Source organism: Falco rusticolus, chromosome 7 (assembly GCF_015220075.1).
Source record: "Falco rusticolus isolate bFalRus1 chromosome 7, bFalRus1.pri, whole genome shotgun sequence".
In the NCBI taxonomy this organism is placed as follows: Eukaryota; Metazoa; Chordata; class Aves; order Falconiformes; family Falconidae; genus Falco; species Falco rusticolus.
In genome coordinates, this window is record NC_051193.1 from 45,037,282 (window position 1) to 45,053,785 (window position 16,504).

The window sequence follows — 16,504 nt, forward strand, 5'->3', positions numbered from 1 at the left end:
TGGGCAGCAGTTCTTTCAAAGAGCCCTGCAATCCGGTGAGAAAGGCTGAAATACCCAGCATGTTGGGACACTGCTTTGAGCAAATGGAAAGAATTGCTTCCCAGGTTAATGGCTGTAACAAACCTCACCATCTTTGGTCAGGACTGCCAGCTGCACTTTTTGCCTTTGGCTTCTTCAACATAAATATATACCTACATTTGTAAAGTTAAAACAAACAGATAAAAAACCCTCATACTAAACCAACATGCTATTCCACCAACATTTTTCTCCCCAAGGATAGAATAAGAGTACAACCAACTGGCAGATGTAAGCCTTGTTCCTTTAAGACACTACTGAAAGGTCTTCCGAAAGCAATAGTGATAAGCACTGAATAAAAACACAGAGATAGCAAAGCCCTGGATATGCACCCATGCATTATTTTCCCACCTTTCCAACAATTTTCAACATCCTTCTATGTAACTCTTCTAGTCTTCGCTACATTACTTGAAGATGCTGGCACCAGAAAGCCATGCTGATGTAAGACTGAGTCTGAAGTAAATGTAAAGAGTTACAGGCACAAAGCTACCTCCTCACCCCTATTATTCATGACTTCTCCAGTTACGTGTCCAAATCATAGTTATCTTTCCCAGCTAGGCCCTGACACAGAAACTCCCCAGAGCTGCCTGCCCATTCTGATCCCCACATTCTCTCACACAGGACTGGTTGGGACACAACCCCCCTTTGCAGATCATGTTCGGGGCATGCCTTTCCAGGTTTATAACTCTCCATTTGTCTGCATGAAAATTATTTTGTTTCAATGGTTCCATTTACCAAACAAACTGTGTTACTTCGTTCCACCCTATGAATAGCTACAATTCACCAAACTTGTTTCATCTACACATTTGGCCAATGGTGAGTCATGCTTTCTTCTGCATCACTGAGTAAGCGTCAGGCAGAATTGGCTTCTCTCTTCCCCTCATTTGAAGGGAAGGGTCATCGAGTCTACTTCTTTGAAAACACAGTCTCCACATATCATGTTGCGGAGAGTCTTCTGTAAAATGATCGAGCTCTAGCTTAAAATAGCTGAATTATTTGCTCCCCGTGTCTAAGGCAGCAGTGCCAGAGCCTTGATCTTCTGACACTGAAAAAAACATTTTCTACGTTCATCTTGAAGTTAATCTACAAACAGTTGATTTATTAGCATGCTAATACTGTCCTTTAGCTTAGAGTATCCTTCATCCTCCTTACTGTTTATACTGACACTTCAGTTTATTTATTGGATGCTGACTCTATCAATCACTACCTTCACTTCCTAAGCCACTTGTATTTTATTGATATTCTTTGGCATTAGATATTAATTGGATTCTCATGCACTGAGTCAACTGCCTTATATACCTAAGTATATCATGTCTATGAATCTTTCTTTAAACCAACTGTAAGCATGTCAAAGAACAAAATCAGACCTGTTTGAGGAGTACAAGACACTCTGCATGACATCAAGTTTCAAACATGAATTACTTTTTATTTACCCAGGATTGGTGTCATGCTACCCAACCTATCATTTCCTGAGCCATCCACTTAGCAATTTTCAGAACCATCTCAAAACAATCACTCTTCCAGTCTCTTGGATTAGCTGTGATCCACCCAGATTGATTAAAAATGAACATCAGCAAGCTAGAGACCTCCTCCCGTTTACCCAGTACCCACTCTGCTTCAAGAGAACATGCTTTTTCCTAAGCAGAGCTGCCAGCAAGACTTCGCTTACCCACAGGACTCATGCTACGCAACTCCCACGTGGGTCCCTGGATACCTACTTATAGGGCTCAACTTTTGGATTATCAATTTTGCCTTTCCTTTCTGCTGGCCCAGATGGCAACCTCCATGGCAAACAAGCACACACAGCTCCACAAAGGTAAGTTATGTTTGGGTCTCAAAAAGTTAGGTTTTTCATCACACAGATAGTTCTATAGAAAGCAGAGATGTGAATTTACTGACTAAATGACCTGCTCTTACCCATGGGGAAACAAAAAGCTGCAGTGAGGAAGCACTTGGTAGGCACGCAGCAGGCAGGGTCACCACAGCACTCCTGCTCTTCTGCCGTGCTGAGAAAAAACACTGGAGTGCCTTTAATGTTTTATAAGGCACATGCAGGAAATCCAAGACTCCCCAGTTGAGTCCTGCCAGCCTCACCGTGTGCCCGGTGCCCTGCCACATAGCACTCAGCACCCACCTGTGCCCACCACCGCCGCCGCCCAGCTGCCCACCATGAGCTCATGTGCATCCAGAGGACCCCTGCACTTGTGTAGGCTGGCCAGCCTAAAAATTTCTGTGGGTGAGCAACACCAGTGATTCACGTACTTGAACGCTGACAGAGGTAAAAAGGGAAAGGGAAAGGAAGGTGTGGGGGTGGGTAGGAAGCAAACCCCAGACACTACTTTCTAAATAGCAGATGTGGCTATTCTGGCCAGCAAACCTCCACTTTAATTTCTAACCCACAGAAATGGGAAATGATTCATGAAAAATCAACAGGATAAAATTAGCTGGAAGGCAGAGAGATAATTCATACAACCAACCGTCATGGGCTGAAGTGCCAGCACTACCAGCGCTGCCTGGCATTTCAGCCTCCGGTGCCCTTCAGTGACTGGCACCCAGCCAGCAATCAGCTCCACAGATATTTCCTTAGTGTCTAAATTAGCCCCTCTAGAGAGCACATCCATCTTTTAACAAGACGGCCTTTCACTCAATGCTCTTCTAGAAGTTACAGCCTTTCCTTTTTTTAAAAAAAAAACCCAAAGATTACCTGCAGTACTCTTGTCTCCTTCCACTGGTGAATGTTAGTGGTGTCAGAGGACACAACAGGATGGACTGACAGGATGGACAGGCTTGCACACACATCTGTAATCCATGGCCAAGCTACACACAAAATTGAAACTGCCCCACCAAGTCAGAAAGCTCAGTGCATTTCACCAGAGCAACCTTCCCCTGCACAAAGCCAACAAAGCACTCAACAGAGACAACCAAGTGCTGGTCTGCCTTTATAAACATGGTGTTTTTTTCTAAGACTGACCTTAAATTTTATAACATAAAAAGCACAAACAACAAAACACAATTTTGCCCTTGATACAGCCACATGACAGAAAGTTTCTTACGCATACTTCCAAATCACAACCCAAAGCCCTTTATCCCAAAGGCAGATGAGAAATCCCCACCTCTTCAAAAGACCTCTGGACTCTGATTATTGAGCAGTGCCCCTTCCCACCACCCAACTCAAAGGCTTCAGGAATATAATGTCAAATTGTAAAGCCTCAGCAGCACCAATACCTCTAGGCAGGCAGTCTCAGCTGCATGCGGATCTCCATTCAATTGGGACTTGTGGGTACAGATCCAAAATGAAGATAAAATCCTGCTTCAGTACCATTTGTCCAGTTGGCATCTGTTCATTGCTGTTGAAGGATGGTACATAATGGTTCCTCGTAATTTTTCATTTTTGTAAATTTTTTTGGGGTATTTTTTGTTACAGTGGTTTCACTGTACTTGGGCTTCAGGACACTCAAGCAGCTTCTTTCTTCTTACTTGTTCAGTAAAAAGGGAAAGAATACTTGGGAGGGATATGAGATGGTAGGAGCAAATTGTATTTTCATTTGTTCCTAAAATTCTAATAAACTAGCTCAGTCCTTTAAAAGCACAAACACACACACCAGGCCGAACTAGAACAAATCAACTGTTCCACAAAATGCAGAGGAAGCAAAAAGAACAGCCATATTTATTTCTCCTCATTTGTACCCTCTTGCAGTCCATTATGGAGATAAGATCTCACAGTACAACAGGACATTATTCAGGGCTGGGAAATCTGTCTGCGGGTTAGGGGCTCATGTTACACACTTGGATGAGTGCTGGCTGAGCATGGGTCATACCGACCCCCTTTTCCTTGGGGCAGGCAGCAGTCCAGATACTCCTAATGTCAGATCTGCCAAGAAATCAGATATCCGTGTGCTGAATTCACCACCACCACCATTTGATCTGCACATTCCCTTCCATAAAGGGAGAGGGGTGTTCAGACCCTGTATATCCTAACACAGTGAACTACGAAAAAAATTTCCAGAAGAGGCCAAGCACTTCTGGCCCATTCCTTCAATCCCCACTCCTCAAGTGTGTCTTCTGCACAAAGGTATTGGGTTGCACAGAAATACCTGGTTCTCCTACCCTACGCACATTTTAAAAACACTTACTAGCAGAAGCATGGAAAGCCCAAGAACTCATGCGATTCTAGTCCAAAACCAAGGAGCACGTCACAGTGACTTCACGTATCCAGGTCACTGAGAGCCTACAGAAGTTCACCAGCTACCCTAAGAGAATTCAAAAGCAGCATTTCAACACCTGACTACAGAACGAGACCTAGCTAAAAAAAAACCCACCACCAAACCACCAACCAACAACCAGTTAAGTCTGTCAGACCTAAAGAGGATATGTTAGCATCTGATTTAGTTGGTGCTAGCTCTCAACACGTCTAGGACATACAGTAAGGGGATCCATCTTTCTGGAGGTACTGCCTTTGCAACAGCAATGCAGCGTTAGCTAGTAGGATTCTGCACTGAGGGTCACGTACCAGTGCACCTTCACTACATGATTTGGGAAAAATTTCTTAAGGAGCAAAGCAACGTACACATATACCATACATAAATTCTCTTCCCAATCACAAAGCGAAAAGAAATTCAGTAATTAAAAAGCTTCTGTTCTTCAAAAGCCAATTGATCTCACTTGAGCTCAAAAAAGATAGTCTGCATGCATAGGTGTGCACACATGACAACTCTAGAACATATTTTATTGTTCACAAAAGTATGTTCATGTGTCACCAGTATTGATTTTTTCTTCAGCAGTTTCCAAATGTTTTAATTTCCTCTGAAGGGATAAAAGGACTAGTCTCCACAAACTGGCATATTTAACATTCACATTAGCCTTTCCAAGTAAAAGGTCTCAAATTTAAAAAAAGCAGCAGACCACATGAAATATTCCAGCAGCCTCAGAGCAAAAGAAAAAAAAAACCCAAACAAACAAAAAGCACCAAACAACGAAAAAGGCTAAATTCCCTGATATACACAATGAGGAATTTAAGGTTTATCCAAATGAAGGGTGTGAAGAAGAACATGCTAGGGGTGGAAAGGTAACCTCAGTCAAACTTATGACATCTTTCAAGGAAGATGCTATGTACACTTATACTGCTCAGCTGTTCTGAGTCTGAAGTTGAAGGACCACATTTAACTCCACTCAGCATATTATGACACAGTTTGTATGATACAACTTCAAAATAAAACTTAATTGTACTGAAAAGGAATGTACTGGACAACATTTCATGTTTGTTATTAGCGTGGAAACAGCTGATGTCCCTGACCAACATTAGCTCCAATTACCGGCCCTCAACACTCTGAAACACCCTGAAGGGGTGTCTGCAGGGGACCAGATGAGCTGCGTGCCCACGGTGGCCTGATCCACACTCAGGAGCCTGGAACCAGTGTGCTGCAGTATGCAAGGATGACCTGGCTCAGGGACCAGCAAAGGATGCTCAGTGCATTGGCTCCCCACTGCACAAGGCACGAGCACCACCGGTTCTCAGGGCTAGCTAATTAAAGCAATTCTAGAGCTGCCACATGAGATAATCCCTCACATCACCTCCCATACACTTTCACCACTCTATCCTCATATGTCACCCCCAGTACTCATGGTCAAGCTTCCACTGGCAAAAGCCATCCACCAGCTGACGGCAGCACAGGCAGCCCTGCTGAGCCACCGGCAGTGCCAGCAGCAGCAGGGCTCGACACCCACATTGACTTTGGAACAGCAGCCCCTCCTCCAAGAGGAGTCACTACAGTTGAAGGAAAACTGGCCTTGGAAGAAAGCCTAAGTTTAAGGAGGAGAAAAGAAAGGGAGCAGAGAAACGAATCCATTTATCAGAGTGTGCTCAAATTGGACAACTTTGCTTATGATACCCTTCTGATGGGCCCCTTATTGATGGCTGTCCGTGACCAAGGGACTGCACTGAAGCGGTCTTCTGCAGTATGCATTACTGATCTCTCTCAGGAGGCTGCCAGTTTCTGCAGCTTAAACCTTAAATTATACATATAATGTTTTTACCTTCTGACTGCAGAGAAACAGTTCAGTCTGAAACGCCAGAGTACTACCTCCCTGCGCTGCAGAGAGAGGCCTTTGAACAGCTCCCAAGGATACAAGCCATCCACACAAACGGACCACTAAGCACAACAGCAAACCTTGAAGTGTCAATATTTTTAATTGCTTGACAGTCTCTCAGCAGAAACACAGGTTCTTGCATTTATGTGCAAAGTCTGGGATGGAAGGAGGAAAAACGCCATAGCACCACCCTCACTGAGTCTAGCCGAAGTCCAAAGCCTATACGGTGAGGACAGTGACTAGACCTTGGAAAACCCACATTGTAAACGTGATTCTAGATGCCAAGTCAAAATTTACCACATTCATTTCTGCTTTTTTTCCCTACTTGCTCTCAATCCTCCCGTCTTTTCTATTAGTGCCTATCACATAGCAGTTATTAAAAAAAAAAATTCTCTAGCATGGGATGCTTGTGTTGCCCTCTTCACCAGGTTTCTTCTCCACTGACCTTGGCTGCTCCCACCTTACAATGAAGCCACAGGACTGCCTTGCATTTTCCATCACTCTTTGTTTGACCTTTCACCTGCAAACTTCCGCCCTTTCTGAAGCAGTTTTCCCTCACCTTGTTTCTAAAGATGCCATGCAAGGTGACACAAACCTGCCTTTCAACTTGTCCTCTCTGCTTTTTCTTTAGGAGGTTAGACTTGCTACTGGAATCCACTTGCACAGGCAAGTTTAACTAGCAAGGATTCCTGAAAAGCAAGATTTCACTACGCAGCTTTAGAAGGACCACTGCTCTAGAGGCTTTATTTAAAAACACCTTCAGCAGCAGAGAAGAGGTCACAGAGAGAACAGAAAAGCCTGTGAAATTAAAGCCTTCTTTACTTCACTGTTGCAGAGGTCAGTGCAAGAGGATGCACCAGAACAGTCTGCAGCTGCACAGCTCTGGTCCAAGAAACTTCACCCTCTACCACAGGGCTTCAGGTAGAAGCGCTGTACAGAAGCGCTTGCGATGAAATACACCACAAGCATGACAGGGGGCAAGATGCCGAGTAGCAAAGCTAGCATCCCACGGCAGGGCTGCCCAGCGGCAGGCTGGGAGGACTGCTGCCCTTTGGCCAACCCTCCTCCACCAGCGATGCCTGTGTCTCAAGCAGCTCTCAACCCTGGAGCCCAAAGGACCTGTGCTCAGGTGAGAGCCCAAATCAGAGAACTCAATGCTGATGCAAGAAGATGCATCAAGAGTACCCAGATACATGTCCAAGTGACTCCAGATTTCTTAAAAGGCCACAAAACTGCAATCCAATCTGCGGAATAAAACCGATGTTTGCTTGCTTTGGCTTTCTTAGGAAAACCGGTTGTTCATGGTTTGAGGCCACACCTCAAATACTGCGTTCAGTTTAGGGGCCCTCACTTCAAGACACTGAGGTGCTGGAGTGTGTCCAGAGAAGGGCAAGGAAGCTGGTGACGGGTCTAGAGCACAAGCCTGATGAGGATTGGCTAAGGGAACTGGGATTGTTTTGCCTGGAGAAAAGGCAGCACAGGGGAGACCTTTTGGCACAGGGGAGACCATATCGCTCTCTACAGCTCCCTGACAGGAGGCTGTAGGCAGATGGGGGCAGGTCTCTTCTCCCAGATAAGAAGTGACAGGACAAGAGGAAACGGCCTCAAGTCGCACCACAGGAGGATGAGACTGGTTATTAGGAAAACATTTTTCACTGAAAGGGTGGTCAAGCATTGGAACAGGCTGCCCAGGGCGGTAGTAGAATCACCCTCTCTGGAAGTGTTAAAAAACCACATAGATGTGGTACTTAGGGACATGGTTTAGTGGCGGACTTGGCAGTCCTAGGTTAATGGTTGGACTTGATGATCTGAAAGGTCTTTTCCAACCTAAACTATTCTATGATTCACAGGTCTCAGAAACACATTCACAGTGCAAAGTAGGCATCAAAAGTTCCCACCTGTACTCATGCCACTGGGAACAAGACTTATTGCTTCTTACATCTACCTGGCCTCGTATCTTCAGATCAAGTTTTAGCAGGTTATTTCTTCCTTCTGAGGGTCCCCCAGTCAATCTACGGTATTACTATTTGATTGTCAAACACACAAAAAAAAAACCCCCAACAACGTATTTTGTCTTTGGGACTATGCTTAGTTTTTCCATGTAAATTTTCATACACAAGCCAACAACACTGGATTGGCAATAACAATTTTAAATATGCTACTCCAAAATGTCATGAACATTAGGCAGTATTTTAAGAGCTCTGGAAATGGTTAGTAGCATATATAGCCAAACCAGCAAGAGAGAGGCCCTGCTAACAGCAACATTAAGAACAGAAATGTAAAAGCACATACTTCTCTTGCATAAAAGGACACAGGGAAAGGGGAGGACATGACTCAAAAACCCACGACTTTGCTTGGGAATTAACCCACATGAGACAGAAGTTACAAAAGGAAAAAAGAATATTAAAAAAGATATCAGAAGGATAAAGCATACATGGTACTCCTTATTAAAAAACCAAAGACCTCTCTTGCCTGGACTTGTCGTTTTTCTCCTCAATATACATACTTTACTCTGATTCCTGACTCAGGGCAGCACCTTCCACTCACTGCAATACTTGTGGCCCCCCGATTGCAAAGATCCTGCATCAGAGCAGCCCTCCCGCTTCAGGGTCCTCTTGCAGTGTTCATGGACACACAACCTTACCCACGTCCTACACACTTCGAGCAGGTCCATTGCTTTCCAGCAAGAAATATGAGCGAACAACCTGCCCCCACACCATCCCAGTAAGACTGACTGACCTTGCCTCAATACATCAAAAGTAAGGTTTCAGACAAATCTTTGCTTTTGTCCTCATTATTTAATATCAGGTATTACCCTCACAATAATCCTCCCCCTTAAATTGTCAAAAAAGCGGAAGTAACTGCTACCAGCAATCAGTAAGGCTCACAGTGACAGAGTCCCCCATAAACTGCCACAGAAAGCACGGTGCTGCATGCATGGTCCACAAAGATGCTAGAGGAGCAACAGGCTGCTCTGCTGAAACCAGCAAGTTCCGCACTAAAGCCAGCACTGAGCTGGGAGCTGCAGGTCCTCCCTCACGTCCCACGGACAGCCAGAAGGAGCAGCAGCTTTTGACACAACTCCCAGGCAGGAGGGAACAGCAGCTTCCCCTGGTCCTGCTGCTCCGCAGTGCAATGGGATCAGTCAACTCAGCATGTAGCCAAGAGCCAGGACAACCTTCAGCATCTCCTGCAGTGACCTTGAACCCTCCTGGGTGAGTGGTTCAGCTAACCAGCCTTTCCTCTGCTAGCACAGTCCTTCCGCCGCTACGCCAACAGCCCCCACACTTGAACCCTTTGCAGACTGCACGTGATTCAAGAGCCCTGCGTCGCTCAGCCCCGTGCTAAACTATTATTTCTAGAGCAGAAGCACCTTTGGTCGAAGCACCCCTTGCAAGAAGCAAGCGCACATCACCTGAATACTTTCTGATTGCAACTTGCACTTGAAAACAAAAAACACACTGTCCCCATCAGGGATGCACAGCTATCTGTTGTGGGGTTTATACACAATACATTAGAAAGTTAAAAGAGTCATTTCCCTTTCCACCTCCATTGCTTATAACCTCGGTGATTGCACAAACAGAAACTTGGGGAACAAGAAGCCCAACCCAGGCACCGTGCTCAAGCTTTGCCAGTCTCATGGGGAACACACCTTGCTGGCAGCACCGGATCCAGGGGGCTGCTGGATATTTGGGGCGAGGGCTCCTTCGCTGCTCAACAAAATGCCACACACACCTGCAGCGCTGGAAAACAGCCCTTTCTTACGGTCAGGTCAGTATTTTTTTTTAAGCTGGTTCTGCCAGTTCTCCTCCCATTAAGGAGAAGCATTAATCACTGGAAAAAGAGGAAGCAACAGGGAGCCAACAGTTTTGCCCACAGGCCAACTTTTTTTTTTTCAGTGATCTGAAACGGGACGCTAGAGGCATCTTCCTTTTCCCTTTGGAATACACCAAGGGATACAGGAACGAGGTTTTAAAAATATAATCTATATCTATAAAACTCACGCTGTTCTGGAGCGTTTGCAAAGAATCCAGAAAGATTCAAGAACTTAAAAAAAAACAACACCAAAACATTCGGAATGAAGGCAAAAGAAATGTGCATTTGGTGAAGTTTTTCCACGCGAGTCAACAAAGTACGCTGGCCCCGCGGCGCACGGGCAACTCATCCGCTGCACTCTGCGGCGGACCCGGGAGGCGCCACAGGCACGGTGCCTGCAAGCCGGGTGCAGCTGCCGCGGGGCTCCCGCCGCCCCCCGCTCCGCTCCGCCGGGGAGCCCCGCGGCGATGTGCCCGTGCCCGTGTCCCGGCCCCGCCGCAGAAGCGCCGCGACCCGCCGGTACCGCATCCCGCGGGCTCCCGCCGCCGCCGCCCCCGGGGAGCGCCCCGCGCCGCCCCGCCCCCGCGTTCCAATGTGGCGCGCGCCCGCCCGCCCCCGCCGCCGATTGGCCGCCGGCCGCGTCACTCGCCGGCCACGCTAACGGCCGCGGCGGGGGGGGCACGACGAGGGGAAGGGCGGCCACAGCCGCGGCGCGGGCGGGAGCGGCGCGGCGGGGAGCGGCGGGGCCGGGCCGAGCCGAGCCGAGCCCGGCGCCGCCCGCCCCGTAGGGGAAAGCGGGGAGGGGGGTGCCGCTACCTGTGCCCGCGGGTCGTCGCCGCCGCCGCCCCGCCCGCTGCCGGCACCCCTCAGCCGGACCTCCCCCCGCGCCGCGTCCGCCGGGCTGGGCCGTGTCCCCCCCTCCCTGCGCTCCGCAGCCATTTTCGTGGCCACCTTGGCTACCAGCGGGGCTGACTCACCTCGGCGCTGCGGGCGCGGGGGGCCCGCCTCGGCGTCGGGGGCCCCACTCCGCCCGGGGAGCGGGGAGGGGAGAGCCCGGCTGGCTGCGCCCTCCCTCCCCGCCGGCCCCGCTGGCTAGTCCCAGGCGAGGACGGGTCCCGGGGCCGGGCCGGGCTCGGCGGAGGCGGCGGCGGCTCCCTCCCTCCCGGCCGTGACCACCATCTTATTAGCACAGGAAATGACATGGAGAACGGAAGAGAGGGGCGTTCGGGGGCCGAGCCCGGGGACCCCCCGAACCGGGGGGAGGCGCCGCCGGCCCGCCCGGCCCGGCCCGGCCCGCCAGGGCTCTCCCGGGGCCGCGGCACTCCTGCCTGCCCTGCAAATACCCGAGGTAGAAAGAGAGGAGGCGGGGGAAAAATAATAAAAAGCAAAGCCAAAAAGCCGCACAAAGCAGGGGGGGGCAGAAAAAAGCCAGAAGGAGCCGAGCGAACCCAAACCGCCCCCGGTTCCCACCTCCTGCTCCGGAGTCTGCGAGTTCCGCGCGGAGCCGGCGGCGATCTGCGGCCGGGCAGGGGCTCGCGGGGGGGGGGGCGGCTCTTAAGGACAAAAACCGCCCGGGATGCCCTCGGCCATAGCGCGGGGGGAGCCGGCGGCCGGAGGGGCTCGGCCCCGCGGAGCCGCTGGGCTCCCCACGGGCGCTGGCGCGGCCACCACCTGCCGCCGCCCGACAGCCGCCGCGGCGCCCCGCGGAGAGGGACCCGGCCGCACCCTCGGGGCCGCCCGCCTGTGGGGGACGGCGGAGAGCCGTGCCCCCCGGCCGGGGACGTGCCCCGGGGCTCCTTCACCGGCCGAGGCCACCGCCTGAGTGGCCCCGGGGCGGGCCCCTCTCCCGGCGGCGGGACCGCCGGTGCGCGCCTCCCGCCGCCCGTGTGCAGCCCCATGCCCTTCTGCGAGCAGAAAGTGAATGTGGAGGCGCGGTGTTTCCCTGGCTCTCCGGGCTCGATCGTATTTCAGATTACCCCCTAAAAAAGCAACCCACCCAGCAGCGACCAGAACAACAACAACAAACCCTACCCTCGAGCGCTGTGCAGAAATTACGGGAGACATGACGGATGGCAAAAAGTAGGCATAATTTAATAAACGGGGGAAGCATGTCTCACCAATAAAACAAATTCTAAATAAAACCATCTGCAAGCATTAAATTTGAAACAATGCAAACTGTTCAGCTGCTTTGCCAAAAGAGGCACAGCAGGGGGTAAAGAGAGGGATGGATAAATGGCCATAATTTTCCAGTTCCTTTAGTTGACAATGGGCTTGTATGCAAACAGGGCTGCAGTGACAATGTGCATGCTTGGACACTTGGAACACTTCCCTTCTTCTGTGGCCCTAGAAATACCCTTTTCTGCAGCCCAAAGAAATACAATTCTTTCCTAATACCCTCCACCCTGAGGTGCCTGCTATAAAAGAAAAATTGGCGAGGACACCAGTGAAAAAGGATGCAGCCCAAGCAAAACTGAGGCCCGCTTCTCCCATCCTTGAGCTGCTTCTGCCATCCTTGAGCTGCTTCTGCTGCCGTCACTGAGAGCTGGGGGGGGGAGGGGGGGCAGTACTTCAGGATCAGGTCTCGATGCATCACTTAAGTCAGCAAAAGATAATTTGTCTGGCAAAACAACGAGGAAGCTAATCAACTCGAGTTCAAAACAAGCTTGCTTTGCAAAGGCAGCCAGTGTGGCACCAATGATTATTCGGAAGTTCAAATGAGTACCATTCCCCAGATCCCAGCTGTTTTGTGCTTTTTGTTCCCCATTTCTAATCTCTGGGGAGAGGATTCCTACTCAGAGTGTAAGCATGCTGTGTAATTTTACCCCTTCCAGTAACTGCAGAGATAGATGGACTTTGAGGCACTTGCACTTGCCTGGGAAAGACATACCATAAGCTGTCAGCACCTTCAGACTCCTCAGAAATATTAGAGATCCTAATAGAGCTGCCCTACTTTGCAGTTTCTGTCTGTGTGCTGAAATGTGTGAGAACACTGAACTGGCAGCAAGTACAACAATGGGCTTGTAAGTATGATTGATGAATGAACCAAGAGAAAAAATAGTAATTAAAAAAACAATAAAAATCATGGAAGTAACACAAATGCACAGTGATTGCCGTGCTAATTTGGAGTAATAGTTTTGTTGTAGCTGTTGTAGTCTAAGGTTGTAAGAGCAGGCTCAAAGGGAGGCATAAAGCTTTTATTTATAAAAAAATTAAATATGTAAGTGCAATATAAATAACAGCTATTATGTCTTCTTGCAGTCACAGGCATGCTAATTTATCGTGAGGGAGTTGCCTTGTCTTAATGTGTGCCTGCTATCTCTATACATTTAATAGTCAGGTGTATGTTTGTGTGGCAAGATTTTGGTACCGGGGGGCGGGGGGGGGGGGGGGGGCAGGCTTCAACGGGGGCTTCTGTGAGAAGTTGCTGGAAGCTTCCCCCATGTCCAATAGATCAAATACCAGCTGGCCCCAAGACAGACCCGCCACTGGCCGAGGCCGAGCTCATCGGTGACAGTGGCAGCACCTCTGGGAAAATGTATTTAAGGAGGGGGAAAAAACCCTGCACAACGGCAATTGCAGCAGGAGAGAGGAGTGAGAATATGTGAGAGCAACAGGTCTACAGAGACCCGGGTCAATGCAGGAGGAGGGCAGGAGGCGCTCCAGGCACCAGAGCAGATTCCCCTGCAGCCCACGGCGAAGCCCACGGTGAGACAGGCTGTGCCCTCAGCAGCCCACGGAGGGTAATGGTGGAGCAGGTCTCCCCCTGCAGCCCCTGGAGGACCCCACACCAGAGCAGGTGGGTGCCCAAAGGAGGCTGTGACCCCTTGGGAAGCCCATGCTGGAGCAGGCTCCTGGCAGGACCTGTGGCCCCATGGAGAGGAGCCCAGGCTGGGGCAGGTTTGCTGGCCGGGCTTGTGACCCCATGGGGGACCCAGGCTGGGGCAGCCTGTGCCTGAGGGGCTGTGCCCCATGGGAGGGACCCACACTTGAGCAGTTCGTGAAGAACTGAAGCCTGTGGGGAGAACTCATGTTGGAGAAGTTCATGGAGAACTGTCCCTGTGGGAGGGACCCTGTGCTGGAGCAGGGGAAGAGTGTGAGGAGTCCTCTCCCTGAGGGGGAAGGAGCAGCAGAGACCCCAACCCCCATTCCCCATCCCCCTGTGCCACTGTCGGGGAGAAGGTAGAGAATTCATGAGTGAAGTTGAGCCTAGGAAGAAGGGAGGGGTGGGGTAAGGTGTTTTAAGATTTGCTTTTTATTTCTCATTATCCTACTCTGATTTGATTGGTAACAATTTCCCCAAGTCAAATCTGCTTTCCCCACTTCGGTAATTGCCGAGTGATCTCTGCCTGTCCTTATCTCGACCCACCAGCCTTTCATTATGTTTTCTCTCCCCTGTCCAGCTGAGGAGGGGAGCGATAGAGCGGCTGTGGTGGTGCCTGGCATCCAGCCAGGGTCACGCCACCACATCAGGCAATGAAATCCCCGTGAAGAAGATTTTGTCTTTTCTGTCTAGAAGCCATTTACAGAAGGAACACAGTGCAAATTTGCACTCTCCCTTTGCAAAATCTTACCTTTGGGGCTTGGAAAGGCTCCCCCTTCCTCAGCAAATCTCCTCTTCACTTATTAAGAAGACTTAGGTTGTATTTTTTTATAATGAGTGCTTCAGCTCCATCACCACAGCAATTCCCCTCTGTCTCCTGGGCTCTTGGGAAAAACTTTACAAACGGCAGCATCAGTTAGGAATGAGGTAATTAGGTGCCAGCTTTCTGGTGTTAGACTGTTAAATCTGTTCCTGCATGAAATGCTTGATATTCTCCTGGAGATGCAAAAGGGTTCTTCTACTGATGCTGAGTTTTTAGTCAATGGTATAAAAAATAATGCGCACAAAAGTGTGTAAACCAGAATCCAGCTTGTCAACAACTACCCTTAAAAGGTCTTCAGAGCTCAAGATGCTGGGAGTCAGGCGGTACCTCCATCAGCTGCAAAGCCTGGATGTATTTTGCACGAGCAAGTCTTTCCCTAAAAATGCTGGGTGGCTCAGACAGAACACTGCAAATAGGGGGTGAAGTCAGGAAGTGTGGGGGGGGTGGGCTGCGTGCCCTGAGGATGCCTGGTTGTTTTCAACAAGGTGCCCAAGGAAAGGTAGAAAAGCATTCGGGTTCTTCTGCAAGTCACTGTGCATGGCAGCTGTCATGTTACTGAATATTCTCTCGTTTAAGATTTCAACATCCTACATAACTACATCAGTACCAAGAGGCTGGTGTCTGCTTCCCAGGCTTTGAGGAATGAGTTGCGTGGGGCAGACTGCCTTTTCCTCCAGGAAAGGTTGCTCAGTTGCAAGCAGAAAGGAAAGTCCTACTGCCATTACCCAAACAACACCTTTCCTGCACAGGGAAAAGATTCAAATCTGCAGGTTCACTGTGCTGATGCTCTCAATCAGTGTGTACTTAGCTGGCTTTAACAGGCTGTTAACCAGTTTTTAGTGTTAAAAACACTGGTAAGAAGCCACACCAAAATCAGGGACACTTCTCTTCCACGCTGATATGTTGTTGGATGGTGAATTGGAATACAGATTTTTCCCTGTGAGAATCTGAAAATGTCCCACAAAAGAAAAAGGAAATTACATGACTGAGAAGGAAACTCAGCCAGAAACCTATAGTCACAAATGGCTGTGGCAGGGTGGGACAGGCCCTGAAAGAGGCATGGGGGAAGAACTCTTTGAAGAGAATGTAACTGTGCAGAGCTGCAGCTTGTGTTTGTTTTTGCTGTACAATAGAAGTGGCGATGACCTTGACCCAACAGTGCTGTGTCTTTTTCCTCATCATGCTATCTGAGTCTTTCACCGTTACCAGTAGAACAATATGAATGCTTTAGCAATGCAGTGCTCTCCATGAATTTTATGGATGTCACTGGATTAAGCCTGATGGACCGCCCTCTAAGGAGGCAGATAAACATTGCTGAGTTCAGCTGGAAAGCAAGAAACTTCTGGGTGCAACTTTCTCCCCCTTCCTCTCTCCTCTGCACCCTGGCAGTTGTGCCACTGTCTGCTGAGCCCACCTTGAGAGCTAACCCGAGCCTGCTCATCCCCTGGCCAAGGCAGCTCTGATGCTAACAAGAGTGGAGGGAGAGGCACTGTTAGGGACAGTGGGGAGGGTGAGATGGTCCTGCCTGAGGTTTAGATCAGTGTACAGAGCCAGGGAGCCCTCCCTGGGAATGCTGTAGAAGTATATGGGAATTTGAGGGTATAGTTTGATGATAAAAGATGCTGAGATGCAGCAGGTAGGTAGAGCCACTTTAGCAGGCACAGTCCCTTAGGCTAGTACTGCTGCCCTCTCTGAGCTGGCTGGCTAACCCAGCAAAGAATTAGCCAGGCAATAGCCAGTACCAGCAAAAGGCGGTGGTGGGACCGTGCTGTTGGGGGGCACAGAGGAAAGCCTAACCACTCCCATGGCAACAACGAGCCACTGGGTCAGCCTCTGCATCTTGCGCCTCCAAGATAGTGCTGGCTTTAGGGTTTCCTGCTCTG

At 49.5% G+C, this 16,504-nt stretch overlaps 1 protein-coding gene across 4 annotated transcripts in view; it reads right to left on the reverse strand.

Moving 5' to 3' along the window:
- PRDM11 (PR/SET domain 11) overlaps positions 1-11,949 on the reverse strand; it is a 52,245-nt gene extending 40,296 nt beyond the window's left edge. For 2 of the 4 annotated variants that reach the window (XM_037393888.1, XM_037393886.1), the window contains exon 1: positions 10,956-11,435. In XM_037393888.1, coding sequence (XP_037249785.1) covers positions 10,956-11,180 — 225 coding nt within the window. In that variant the 5' untranslated portion in view covers positions 11,181-11,435. The other 2 variants (XM_037393887.1, XM_037393889.1) reach the window with 2 other exon arrangements.
- Positions 11,950-16,504: the final 4,555 nt, after the last annotated feature.